The sequence below is a fragment of the Tribolium castaneum genome, chromosome 1 (assembly GCF_031307605.1).
Source record: "Tribolium castaneum strain GA2 chromosome 1, icTriCast1.1, whole genome shotgun sequence".
Lineage (NCBI taxonomy): Eukaryota > Metazoa > Arthropoda > Insecta > Coleoptera > Tenebrionidae > Tribolium > Tribolium castaneum.
Window position 1 is genome coordinate 356,323 of NC_087394.1, and position 13,055 is coordinate 369,377.

At 29.1% G+C, this 13,055-nt stretch overlaps 1 protein-coding gene across 2 annotated transcripts in view; it reads left to right on the forward strand.

Annotated features, from left to right (window-relative positions):
* The window catches only part of LOC103314137 (uncharacterized protein), a 288,743-nt gene that overhangs the window by 197,874 nt on the left and 77,814 nt on the right, over positions 1–13,055 (forward strand). For both annotated transcript variants that reach the window (XM_064355937.1, XM_064355936.1), the window contains one exon: positions 3,976–4,054. In XM_064355937.1, the coding sequence (XP_064212007.1) occupies positions 3,976–4,054 (79 nt within the window). The remainder of the gene's footprint in view (positions 1–3,975; positions 4,055–13,055) is intronic.

A 13,055-nucleotide genomic window follows, 5' to 3' on the forward strand; every position in this document is an offset into this window, starting at 1 on the left:
ACATCATAGGGTTATCTCTAATAGTTCCGGAGTTATTGCTTGATAAATGATCCGGGTACCAGAAATCGACAAAATTCGCGACAAAAATTGAAAAAATCAAACATCAAAAATTCGAACATATGGACTTTTTTTTGACTTTTAACAACTGTCGAGGAATGTAAGGGCATATACAAGTCCAAAAACCTACGATAGAACGAGTTTTAAAAAAAATTAATTTTTTCACCTTATTAAAGGTAAGTGTATTATTACTCAGGAAGTTTTAGCAAAAAAATTCAAAATTTTAAATCTTGTGAAAAGTTGGTATAAAACAGAAAATGAGCCGCTGAATTCACTGGAACAAACCGCATTGCTCTACGACTTTTAGTTTTTGAGTTATGAATTTTTTTGTTGAAAAAAATTTTTTTTGTTTTGTTGCATTACGAATTTTTTGAGTACAGAACTTGAAATGCCTTGTACCCGGACCGGGTTTTATTAAAGAAATAGATAATAAATCTGCTATCATTGCTTTTAAAATTTAAAGATTTTCGGTAAAAAATCAAAGTGAAACTTAAAAAATAAACATTTTTTAAAATTCTTTTCATGCAAAATTTCTTGGCACACGTTACGTCAAGCGCAGTTAACCCAATTCTCGATCCGGAAATAATAATAATTAATGAGTAACGACCGTGAAAAGTGGCTCTCGTTGGCGATTTAATTATCGTAAAATGTTTTAAATGTGTGCAGGTGTTCGTGTTGTCAATGAATGATTTCCACTTGATTTCCTGAAAGAAGCGTTTTTCAGGCGTGTGTTGTAGTTTTTCAGGGAGAGAGAAGCAATTATAACCGCCATCCATAACGCCCCCAATAAAACTGTTCGCGCGAAAGATACGCCAGGAAATATGATATTTGCACTTATACCGCCATATATCTCGGTTACATGTGTTAGATTGTAATTTTGCGCTTCGAAGCACAAACGACTGCTCGCTCAACCAATTACAAGCATTGATTACAGAATTTTTCTTCAGACTAAGTAGGGCACAGCCAACAAACTAGTGCATCTTAAAACACTAAAAAATTGTAAGCAAAATTTGATTAAACTTAAGAATAAGAGCCAGTTTACAGAAGCGTCATTACTTTAATTCGCAATTAAATGCGTGATTAATTGATCACGTGACCAAATTGAACCAATCTAATTGGTCTGTTCGCGTTCTTAACTGTTAACAAGGTAATTAACTTTAATTGAGCTTTCTATAAAGCGACCTTAAGTCTTGTAAATTCAAAAATTCAGGCCGAAGTTTAAAATTTTAGAAGAATTTAAAAGTTTTTTACTTGTTTCAAAATTCTAACAAGAATTATCCCGGCGCATCCACCATTTTTACAAGTTTGCAATTGTTTTTAAATTACAAGGTCTAATATTTGAAAGTTAATTGTAATCAAATAATTTGTCTATAATAGTTCCTGAGATATTGCTCGGTAAATGTTTCGGGTACCGAAAATCGACAAAATTCGCGACTAAATTTGAAAAAATCAAACATCACAAAATCGAACATATGGACTTTATTTCGACATTTAACAACTCTAGAGGGGTGTAAAGTCATATCAAAGTCCAAAAAACTATGATAGAACGGGTTTAGAAAATTATTTTAAGTTTAAACCATCTATTGGTCTATTATCTGTTAACAGCGCAATTAACTTAAATTGAGCTATCTATAAAACGACCTATAGTCTTGTAAATTCTAAAATTTAGGTCAAAGTTCAAAATTTTAGAAGTATTTAAAAGTTTTATTACTTGTTTCAAAATACTGACAAAATTTATCCCGGCGCATCCACCATTTTAACAAATTTGCAATTTTTTTTAAATTAAAAGTTCTAATATTCGAAAGTTAACTTTAATTAAACTATTTGTTTCTAATAGTTCCTGAGTTATTGCTTGGTAAATGTTCGGGATACCGAAAATCGACCAAAATCGCGAATAAAATTGAAACGACAAACATAAAAAAACCGAACATATAAACTTATTTCGACTTTTAACAACTCTAGAAGCATGTAAAAGCATAAAAAATCCAAAAAACTATGATAGAACAGGTTAAAAAAAATTTTTTTTCGCCTTTTTGAAGGTAAGTTTTAGCCATCCGTTGGTCTATTAGCTGTTAACAGCGCAATTAACTTTAATTGAGCTTTCTATACATCGGCTTTAAGTCTTGTAAATTCTAAAATTTAGACCGAGGTTTAAAATTTTGGAAGTATTAAAAACGCATCCAACATTTTTACAAGTTTGCAATTTTTGTTTAAATTAAAGGTCTGATCTTTTAAAGTTAATTATAATCAAACAAATTACCATTTTAAGTCTAAAATCTTAAGGATTGGTTTATAGAAGAGTCATTAATTTAATCCTCAATTAAATAGGTGATTAACTGGTCACGTGACTAAATTGGGCAAATTTGATTGGTCCCTTCGCTTTGTTAACTTTTTAAAACAAATTAAATTTTAACAAACCTTCTGATAAGCCGGCCCTAGATGTTTAACAGATCGCCCTTAAGCAGCTAAAACAAAGATAGATTGAAAAGCTAAAAATTTTGGAACTGGAAAACTCAGAAATTAAGATATTTCCAAAATCTGACACTGCAACATTGAAAAATTTGTAAACTGAAAACTGAAAACTATGAAAGTGAGACACTAAAAACTAAAATACGAATTTTTAGGTTTTGATGCTGTAAAAATAATAAACTGGAAAATAAAATTAGAAACACTAATTAACCGAAAAACAAAACAAAAAAAAATACAAAAAAACACTGAAAATGTAAAAGTAAAATTGTTATACTAAACAACTAAAACACAGAAAGGCTGGAAATTATGTTTAGGCCAAAACATTATTAAAACTTAGAACATCAAAGTGAAAAAACTAGAAAAATAAAAATTAGAATTTTATTTTTTATTAAAAACGAATATTTTAAATAGCTGAATTACGGACTCAAAAGATAACAAACGTTATATATTTTTAGATTTATGCCAAAATGTAGTATTTACAAAAATAAAAGCCACCTATGTATTTAAGGATTTTTTTCAAAAATCACCCTGTATAACTACGTTTTAAAATAATTGTCTAATTGTCATAAACGCATTTACAAAATTGCAAGATTTCGTAAATTTTGTACACCTTGTACCTTAATTATTACAATTACAATAATTGTTTGTACACCTAATGTACAATCGAACAAAGTGAAAATGACGCCTCAATAACCCAGCCCTTGGTGAGAGTCATTTTCAGTTTGTTCGACTGTACCTACTTAACATAATATATTGGGCCCATAAAATTTCACACCCAGACGAAAATAAATTAGGAAGATTTTTTTTTATAAATGTTTCAGTATTTTGTAACAAAAACTTCAGCTCCAGTAAATTAAACACTTTAAAAAACAAATTTAAATATTAAATGGACTCTGACCAGACAGACTGAATGTCAAAACAGTTTTTTAAGGTATTATTCTTTTTCGTGGAAACCTAACCGTGAGCTATTCAAGCTTTGTAATTAACACTTTTGTTTTTAAATTTCTACTCGTAATTTAAATTTACATTTGATGATTTGATTCGGCGAGAAATTGAATAGTAATCTCTCCGTGTTTTGAAATACACTTTTATCTATTAGATTTGTGTTTGGTCTAATCGCATTAGCGTCGATGAGTTTCGTTCACTTTCCTCTTTTTCCAGCATCCGTGTTTGCAAAATAGAAATTTCGTTCGTGTTCTTCTTAATAAAATCAGTCCGAAGTAGAACGATTCAATTTGTGTAAAATCGAATATCAATTTGCATGGCAATGTTTCAGTAACTAGTTCCTGGTTCTCTCTTTAAAGAGTCTGCGAGAAGCAACAGAGTTGCCAGAAGAGCTAAATTCAATAAAACACATCGTTATTTATGCAAACGGATCAAGCAGATTAATTAACAAATCGAAGCAAAAATTTCACAATTTATCTAATGGGGTGTGTTTCTCTATTCCAGATGTTAATATGGTGGCGGAACCAAAACCGCATCAAACAGGCCGGAAACGACAAAACGTTGCCAAAACTGGAAACGATTGGTGAGTTTATTTCTTATTGCATAAATAATTAACACTAGATTAAAGTATGTTTTTTTTGCTTCACTTTTTATTACTGTTTTAAGTAATAAGTAAACATATTTTTTTATCAGCTCTATTCAGCTATCAGCTCTTTTAATGTTTAAAGTTAAATATCTTTTGACACTTAACTGTTAGTGTTTTTAGAGAGACAATTTAACGGTCTTTTAGACGAAAAATAAAATTCAACTTTCAACAAACTTCTTCATTTTTATCTTCTTGATCGCAGTAAGCTAATATAAATAATATATCCTTAAAGTTTAAACTTTCTTCTTTCTATATTCCTGAAACTTTTTGTTTTTATGTCACGATTTTTTTTAAAAATGGTCAAAAAATCAAATTATTTCAAAAACAAAGCAAAATTAACCAATTAAAAACACCATTGTTAAAAACTTTATCCAAAAATGCAAAAAATACAGGTGCTTCCATAGGAGAAAAAACGTAAGTTTGTGTTCTAGCTAATTTCGGAAACACCCTGTATAATTGAAAATCATTTTAGGGAATCAGAGGATTAGTATGTACAGTTTGCGTGAAAAAAAAAGTTAAGTTTTTAATTTTTAAAGTTCAATATTGGACAATTTACATGTCGCTGAGACACCCTGTATAACTAGAGACCGAATTTCAGAAGAATTTTGTAACACGCAAAATACATTTGTTTTGTTAAAAATGTAAAAACTTTAACATTAACATTTTTCAATTTTGTTCTTATTTTTCAATTTCATAAAACTTTTTTTTGTTTCTCAGGCTTCCACTATTTTCTTATTTTTTGTAGCTTTATTATTTTACATTACCAATGTTCTTACTTTGCAGTTTCAAAGTTCTTTAATTAGCACTTTCTGGTCAGTTATAGAACTAAAAAGTTTTAATCTGACTGTTTTTTTAGTTTTTTTGTATTCCAGTTTTTTTCCAGTCTTGGGATGTATTGGTTTTTTATTCAAAATCTAATATGTGTCAATTTATTAATGTTTCTTTTTTCCAGTTTTCTAGTATTTTTTTTTCACTTCCTCATTTCAGTCGCTTAGTTCTTCAGAATTTTAGTCTCAATATTTTTTAGTTTTTGTGTTTTTTGTTTCTTAGTAGTAAAATTCCTTTGTTAATAATTGTATTATTAATTTTTCCAAACCGACATGGTAGATTTAAAATAGTTGTGTGAAAGTCCTACTTTTCTAAAATTCTTAGTTTTTGTGTAATAAACTTAAAAAAATTGTGTTTTCATTAAAAAAAAATCAAATTATTTCAAAAATTAAGCAGAATCGATTATTTTATTGGCATCTAAGGCAAAATCCCGTTCTGTAAAAAAAACGCCTCTTAAACCGGTTCACTGGTGTCTCATTTGTCCCAGAAATGAGTAATTCACCAATAAAAATATAAAAATCACCTCTTACTTGTTTAATTGGTGCACAAAAAATTGCAAGACGATTAAAACGTTTGTCATTGGATATCGGAGAGGTATTGCACTCTCAACTGTTATAAAACAGACCAATCACAAAGCGTTCAAACCTGAACAAAAAACTGTTGCTTGATTATTTTGTAAATGTCGGCCAAACCAGCAGATTTTGCTGCTTTCTAAGAAAATTTCAAATTTTCTGCTACACTTGGGTTCAAAGATTGTGGATAAATTGTGGATCAACTTGTTTTTGTTGTCGCTATTATTTCGTGTTCAAACTCAAACATTTCGCAAGTTTTTCAACAAAAACTCAATTGTTTTGTAAAATTCTTTCACAAAATCCAAAAATATACTATATTAGGTCAAAAATCTTTATATCTTTTTGGTTACAAACTATCACTTTTTCACTCTTTCGTTTATTATTTATAATATATAATATATAATATATAATATATAATATATAATATATAATATATAATATATAATATATAATATATAATATATAATATATAATATATAATACAGCGTGCTCAAAAACTGGCGCACCAACTCAATGGTGTGTGGTAGAGAACTGGTTACATATAAAGGTAAAAATAGTAAAAAAATTCATTGTATTAAAGTTATTGATAAATAACGGATTTTAGATAAATGATATGTGGCAACGTTGTCTAACAGTCATGATCGCAATAGAATTTGAGCAACAATAAAAATAAATTACTTTTGAAACGGTTTCCTAGGAAATAATTGCCAGTGTTGGCACATCTACACATTGCGATTTTTTGGATGAATTTTAATTTTTTTAAATTAAAAAAACTGCTAAAATCTGATAGTAAATTTAAAAATAATTATTCATCGTTTTGTTACGGAACAATTACTTGGTATGAAACATAAATACATAAAAAAATAATGAAAACTAAAGAAGTTAACACAATAAGTTTGTAGCTCCAGATTTTTCAAAATATGACTTTAGGAATTTTTGAAACATTTTTCCCGTAATCTGCACTTGCTTCTCAATAACGTACCACTGAGTTGGTGCGCCAGTTTTTGAGCAGCCTGTATATAAAAGATCTACAAAATTTTAATCTAGCTGTTTTCTTAATTTTTTGTATATCAGTTTTAATTTTTTTTAGCTTTTTAGTCTTTAGAATGTTGTTTTATTTTATTTACAATAGCCTTTGCAAATGTAAAGCATAATTTTAGTCAAGTCACTTTGAAAAATGACTTACTTTCTCACTTTAAAATTTTAGTAAATAGCATAACAGAAAAAGTAGTGACAAACTATCCAAAAAAATGTAAAAATAAAAATGTTAATTGAATAGAAAAATAATAATAATGCAAAAGTGACTGATTTTTTTACTATTATCATGAGATGAATTCTTACGAAAAAACGAACAAATTTTACAACAATAAACACTAAAAGTATATGAAAACCACTGTTATATTTTTGTAAAATTTCGTAAACCAGTGTAATTAAGAAAGGAAAAAAACTATATATGTTATGAATGTGTGTGTAACTGTGTATGGAAGGGTCAAAGCGAGTGCAGTCCCCGTCTCCGTAATAATATTATTGATTGTACTGCAGGAGAACTTAATTTCATTAAGTCATAGGTGAAGGTTGATGGGCGTTGCGAAGTGGTGTCAAGAGGGGGTTAAATGACTCTTGAGGGATCAGATATTGGATTAAGTTCGGCAATTTGCCAAAATTTCGGAGATATTGATATTTGTGTTTGATGTTTCAATTTTACTAATTTGGAGAGTTTTGTGCAAAAAAAAATTCGTATTGTTATATTGTCTTCGTTTTGAATGTCGCCACAGCCTCCGGCCGATGATATCGACATCCGGGGACTTTTCATTTCCGGGCCACTTTGTCCCTCTTCGCTCCGGTCATTGTTAGTTCGGCTCGAATTCACACGGAATTCCCGACATAAAGCCAAGTATTTATCGCGTATTGTTAGGGCCTGCGGAAAAATGACCGCTTCACATTTTTTATTGTAATCTTACCACTTCAACAATTTTGAGATGATAGCGACATTCTGCGGGCCGGAAGCTTCACTGAATCAACGTCACGGCTTTTTACTGAAATTTTCGACTTAAATTTCGATGAAAAAACCGAAAATAAAATGAATAAAAAAGTAATATAATATAAAAGTAAATAAATAAAAATGTAAATATTCATCTAAAGTGGAACAGTTATAAGAAACTAATTTGTTTCTCAAGCAGATTAATAATAGATTTTACATCTAACGAATTTATGTTTCTCAGGCTTCCAGGATTTTTTGTAGATTTACTATTTTACGTGATTAATGTTTTTACTTTGCAGTTTCAAAGTTTTCTAATTATCACTCTCTCAGTCACTTAGAACTAAAAAGTTTTAACCTAATTGTTTTTTTTGTATTCCAGTTTTTGAGTTTTTTTTACTTTCCAGTCTCCTAATGTATTGGTTTTTTATTTAGAATCTAATGTGTTAATTTATTGGTGTCTATTTTTTTCAGTTTTTCAGTCGTTAGTTCTTCAGAATTTTAGTCTCAATATTTTTCAATTTTTTGTGTTTTTAGCTTCTTAGTGTTAAAGTTCCTTTGTTAATATTTGTATTATTAATTTTTTCAAACCGACAGTGTAGATTTTAACAAGTTGTGTGAAAGTTCTACTTTTCTAGGATTTTTAGTTTTTGTGTAATATATTAAAAAGAAATTATTTTTATCAAAGAAAAATAAATTATTTCAAAAACTAAGCAAAATCGACTATTTTATTTGCATCTAAGCCGAAATCCTGTTCTGTGAGAAAAACTGGCCCTTAAACCGGTTCACTGGTGTCAGGAATGAGTGCCAGAAAAGAAAATAAATAATAAAAGTAATATAGTATAGAAGTAAATAAATAAAAATGTAAATATGCATCGAAAGTGGAAACAGTTATAAGAAACTAATTTGTTCCTCAAGCAGATTAATAATAGATCTACTATTTAAAGCACGAACGAGCTATAGCGAGTGAGTGCCTCTAATAGTTGCCTTTAGTAATCGCTTGTTAATTAACAACACTTTTTCTGGTAAAAACATTTGAAATTAATACGAAATCAAAGCCAATTTCTTCTTTAATTCTAGTTTCAACTGTCATTTACTGCAAAATTAATCAAATGTAGATGATTCAAAATTGATAAGATGTAATGTATAAGACGTAATTTTTGTATTTTATTTTGCGTTTTTGTATAAATTGTGTCCAAATAAAATAAAATTTTAATATTTTCATTTTAAAGTTAACAACTTTTCCAAATTCAGTTATTATTATTAATCTAGATTAATTAATCTGTTAAATTTTAGCACACATTCGTCCTTCGGTTCATAATATTTGACAATTAGTACCTAATAGTAAAATTAGTAAAAACAAACAAATCAAAAAACAACAAAGAAATAAAATAGAAATATAAAATAATAAAAACGCTATATCCTAAGTAGATAAAGAACAAATGGAGAAACATAAAAACTGAAAAGCTGAAATGCTTTTAACGAACCAATATACAGAGTGAGATTTTCCACTATATTTCAAAAAATTGTACAAAATTAAGCGTTTGCTGTTAAATACTTTTCATTTGTCTCTATGTTTGTGAATTTTTTTATAATTTTTTCACAATTTTTTCTAATCAATATGACTTATTTAGTATTATAATTTTTATGGTTAAAATGCTCTAGGACGTCAAATTTTCGGCTTATAAAAATATTTTGATATTTTTATCCATATTTTTTGTCCAAAAACTTTTACAAAAATTGAATTCGCGTTGCATTTTATTAATGCCAGTTGTACGAATCGAGAATTTGGTATTGTAATCGTTTGATTTTCCATGTAGATTCGTTCGTCAGTTGATTTAAAGTGAGGAAGTGCCACCGGCTGGCGCATCGGCCAATTACTGAGCCGGCGGATACAAGACACGTTTACGGTGGGACTTATATTAAATCCGCGTTTAAGAGTTTTATAATGGAATGAATAATTTAAGGAGCTTCCTTCAAGATATATGAGCTTGTTACCGGCGAAAAATTTCTCTACGCCGCCATCATTCCAAATGCATTACCGCTCATTACCAACTTTTAATCGTTTACATTATTCTAAGGCTTCGGGCGAAATACGAAGAGGTGTCGGCGAATAATCGGCGGATTTATTATGAACAAGAAATTGCTTTTTTCTTTTCTTAAGCTTTTAATCCGGATTTTACCGACCGGATTATTTTGGCGAAGAGGAAATGCGAGGTTATGCTAATCGGACAAAAACTGGCGATATTTCCGGACATTATTGTGGCCTACAATCGGACGTTACACACTGAAAAAATTAAACATTAAGAAATTAATTGGCTATAGTAGTAAAAAACTGTAAAAAGTGGGAAATTGAAAAATATTTATAAACTAAAAAGCTGAGGAAACTAAGAAATTATTGAACGGGAAAGAAGTGAAAAAATTAGTAAATTGATAAATTAACTTAAATACCTAGCTACACGCTAAAAGACTGAAAGACTGAAAAATTAAACACAAACATTTAATTAAAGAACTAACAAATAAAAACTTAAATTCTAAATGCTAAAATCCATGAGAGACTAAAAAGCTTCCAAACTTAAAAAGAAGTGAAAAGTCGAAAAATGAACGAAACAGAAATTGCCATAATAGGTTTGATAATTGATTAATGTGAAAACTGAGCTAAGTTACTAAAAAAAGAAATAACTAAGAGACCGAAAAACTGAAAAATTAAGAAAATAAAAGTCTGAGTAACTAAAAAACATTTTCAGTGTATATATATATATATATATATATATATATATATATATATATATATATATATATATATATATATATATAAATAGTTGAAACAATGAAAAAATTTATAAATTTTTGAAAACCGAGAAACTCTAGAATTAATAAAACTAAGATATTGATTAAAAGACTGAAATACAGAAAAGTTAGAAACTAAAAAACTGAAACACTGAGGAGCTTTTTCAAGCTCTCGGCTGAAAAGCTGTAAGAAATTAAAAAATATATATAACAGAAAAGTGAAAGAACCAATAAATTAAAAAAATCAGACACTGAACATTTGCCAAATTCGGAACTGAAAACTTGAAATAATGAGAAAGTAAAACACTGAGAAATGAAATGACTAAACAAGTGAAATATAAAAAACTAAGAGAGTGAAAGGTTTAGAAATTCAAAGATTAAAAAATATTTAATAAACTATTAAGTGAAAGAACTGCAACGAGACTAAGAAATTTTAAAGACTTTGAAAACCGAGAATTTTAAAACTGATAAAACTGAAATGTTGATTAACAGAAAACCTGAAATACTGAAAAAATGGAACATTCAGAAATTAAAAGAAACTAGGTACAGAACGGGAAAGTAAACAAAACAACAATTGGAAAAAGTCAGTAATTGATTAAGGCACTAGATTAAGTAAGATAGAAACTAAAAGACTCAACCATTGAAAAACTAAAAGACTAAAAGCCTGAAACGCAAAGAAAAGAAGCTGGATTATTAACTTAAGATCTGAGCTGAAATATTGAGAAAGTAGGAAACTGAGAGACCGAAAAAACAGAAATGTAAGAAACTAAAAGATTGAGACACTGAAAAAGTCTGTTTTAGACTAAAAACCTTCGAGAAATTTAAAAAAATATTTATAACGGAACAGTGGAAGAACGAAGAAATAAAAATAGTTTTTTAAACGTAAATACAAAAATTAAAAAACTAAAAAAATTAAACTGTGAGAAACTAAATAAATAAAAAACTGAAACACTAAAAAAGAAAGAAATTGAAAATCTGAGAAATAAAAACATATGTAAATAATTAAAAGTTAAAAGAACTATTAAATAAATTAAACTGAAAAGCTGAAACCACTGAAAAATAAGATATTGAAAATTTGTAAGAAACCATAAAACTTGAAAGTAGATAAACCACGACTAATAATAGTCAGAAATTTATTGACTTAAGAATTAAGCTGGGAGACTGAGGAAACAAGAAACTGGAAGCTGAAACTCTGAAAAACTAAATAAATAACTGGAAAACTGAAAAGCTGAGAAATTAAAAAACTATCTAGATAATTAAAGAATAAAAAATAAGACATTGAGCAATTTTAAAAACTTTGAAAATTATGAAACTTTAGAATGAAAAAGCTGAAATGCAGCTAAGACACTCAAAGAACTGAAACACTAATTTTTTCACTGAAAAAATCTTACATTATAAATAAAAAAACTTATAGACAAACTACGACTTTAGGTACTGTATACCTGAGTTACTGAAAACTGAAATATTGAAGTGATCAAACTCTAAGAAACTAAATAAATGAAAGACATTTACCTGTTCGAACTTTGCTTAATAAAATGACCAAAAAACATAATGTTTTTGTCACTCATCAAGTTATGGTAACAAATGTCTATGTGACGTTTAATTTTCTCCACCAATATTTAGTTTAAATACTCAAAAGTATTGGTTAAAACTATTAAGTCGACAACACGTCTTCAATCTCGATCAGCAACTTTGCTCATCGTTTCATCATTTCCCTCACCCTTGTCTGGACTTTTCTCCTTTTCAGTCAATTGATGCTGTTCTTCAGTATCGAATTAAAACATTACGTGTCCAACAGTGGATTATGGCACTGGAGGAGCCACTCGAAAAGTCCAAACAATTTAAAATGTGCTCCCCTTGTTTGAGTCGAGTTAGCGAACGAACAACCCTCTGGTAATGTCACTTTCTGACCGCCACTTGATCTCAGCTCGTTCCGCAAATGGGGCGGATTCATTGCAAATCAGGGAGAGAAGGGAGATTGACTGCCTTCTCAAGTCAGCACCTCCCTCTCTTTGTTCGGAACGTGTCCAAGTCTTGTCGATTGATTGCTCTACATGACGGTTCGTTTACAAGCAATTTTTTCCTTTCAACTCCCACCGAAGACTAATATCGTCGTCTGGCCTGAGGCCATGACTGCGCCGCTCCCGCCGCCACCGAAAACCCGATACGGATCGGCTTTGCTGCATTAGAGTTATTGCATACATAGAAATCGTCCTCAGAGGTATACACACCAATACATTTTTAATGGAATTATACTTGGACCCGCTTCGACCAAAGAATATTCAAAATTACAAGCAAACACACTTCTTGTCCCACAACCTAAGAAATGCGCTTTAAAGCAAACAGAAAAAAAAACAATAAAGTATAAAGAAAAAAATAAAAAACACAAAGTTTAAAAGTACTTTTCAGGAGACACAATATGTAGTTTTTTGAGTTCTTTTGAGATCTTTTAATTATTTAGGTCAATTTGTTTAAAAAATAATTCTTTTTAAACTTGGTTTAAACCCATTACTGCAATTCTCACAAGAATTGTTTTTAGGGGTTTAACTCAGGATTAAAGTTGATTAACTTTTTATACAACTCGACCTTAGTTTCTCAATTTTCTAGTCTCAAAATTTAAATTTTTCAGTGTTTTAGCTTTATTTTTTTACTGTTCTAATTTTAGTTTGTTTTTTTCCTCCAAATCTTTCAGTCTTTCATTTTTTCATATTCGTAGTATTTTAATTTTCCACTTTCAAACTACCTACTTGAAATATCTATTTTTTAGGCA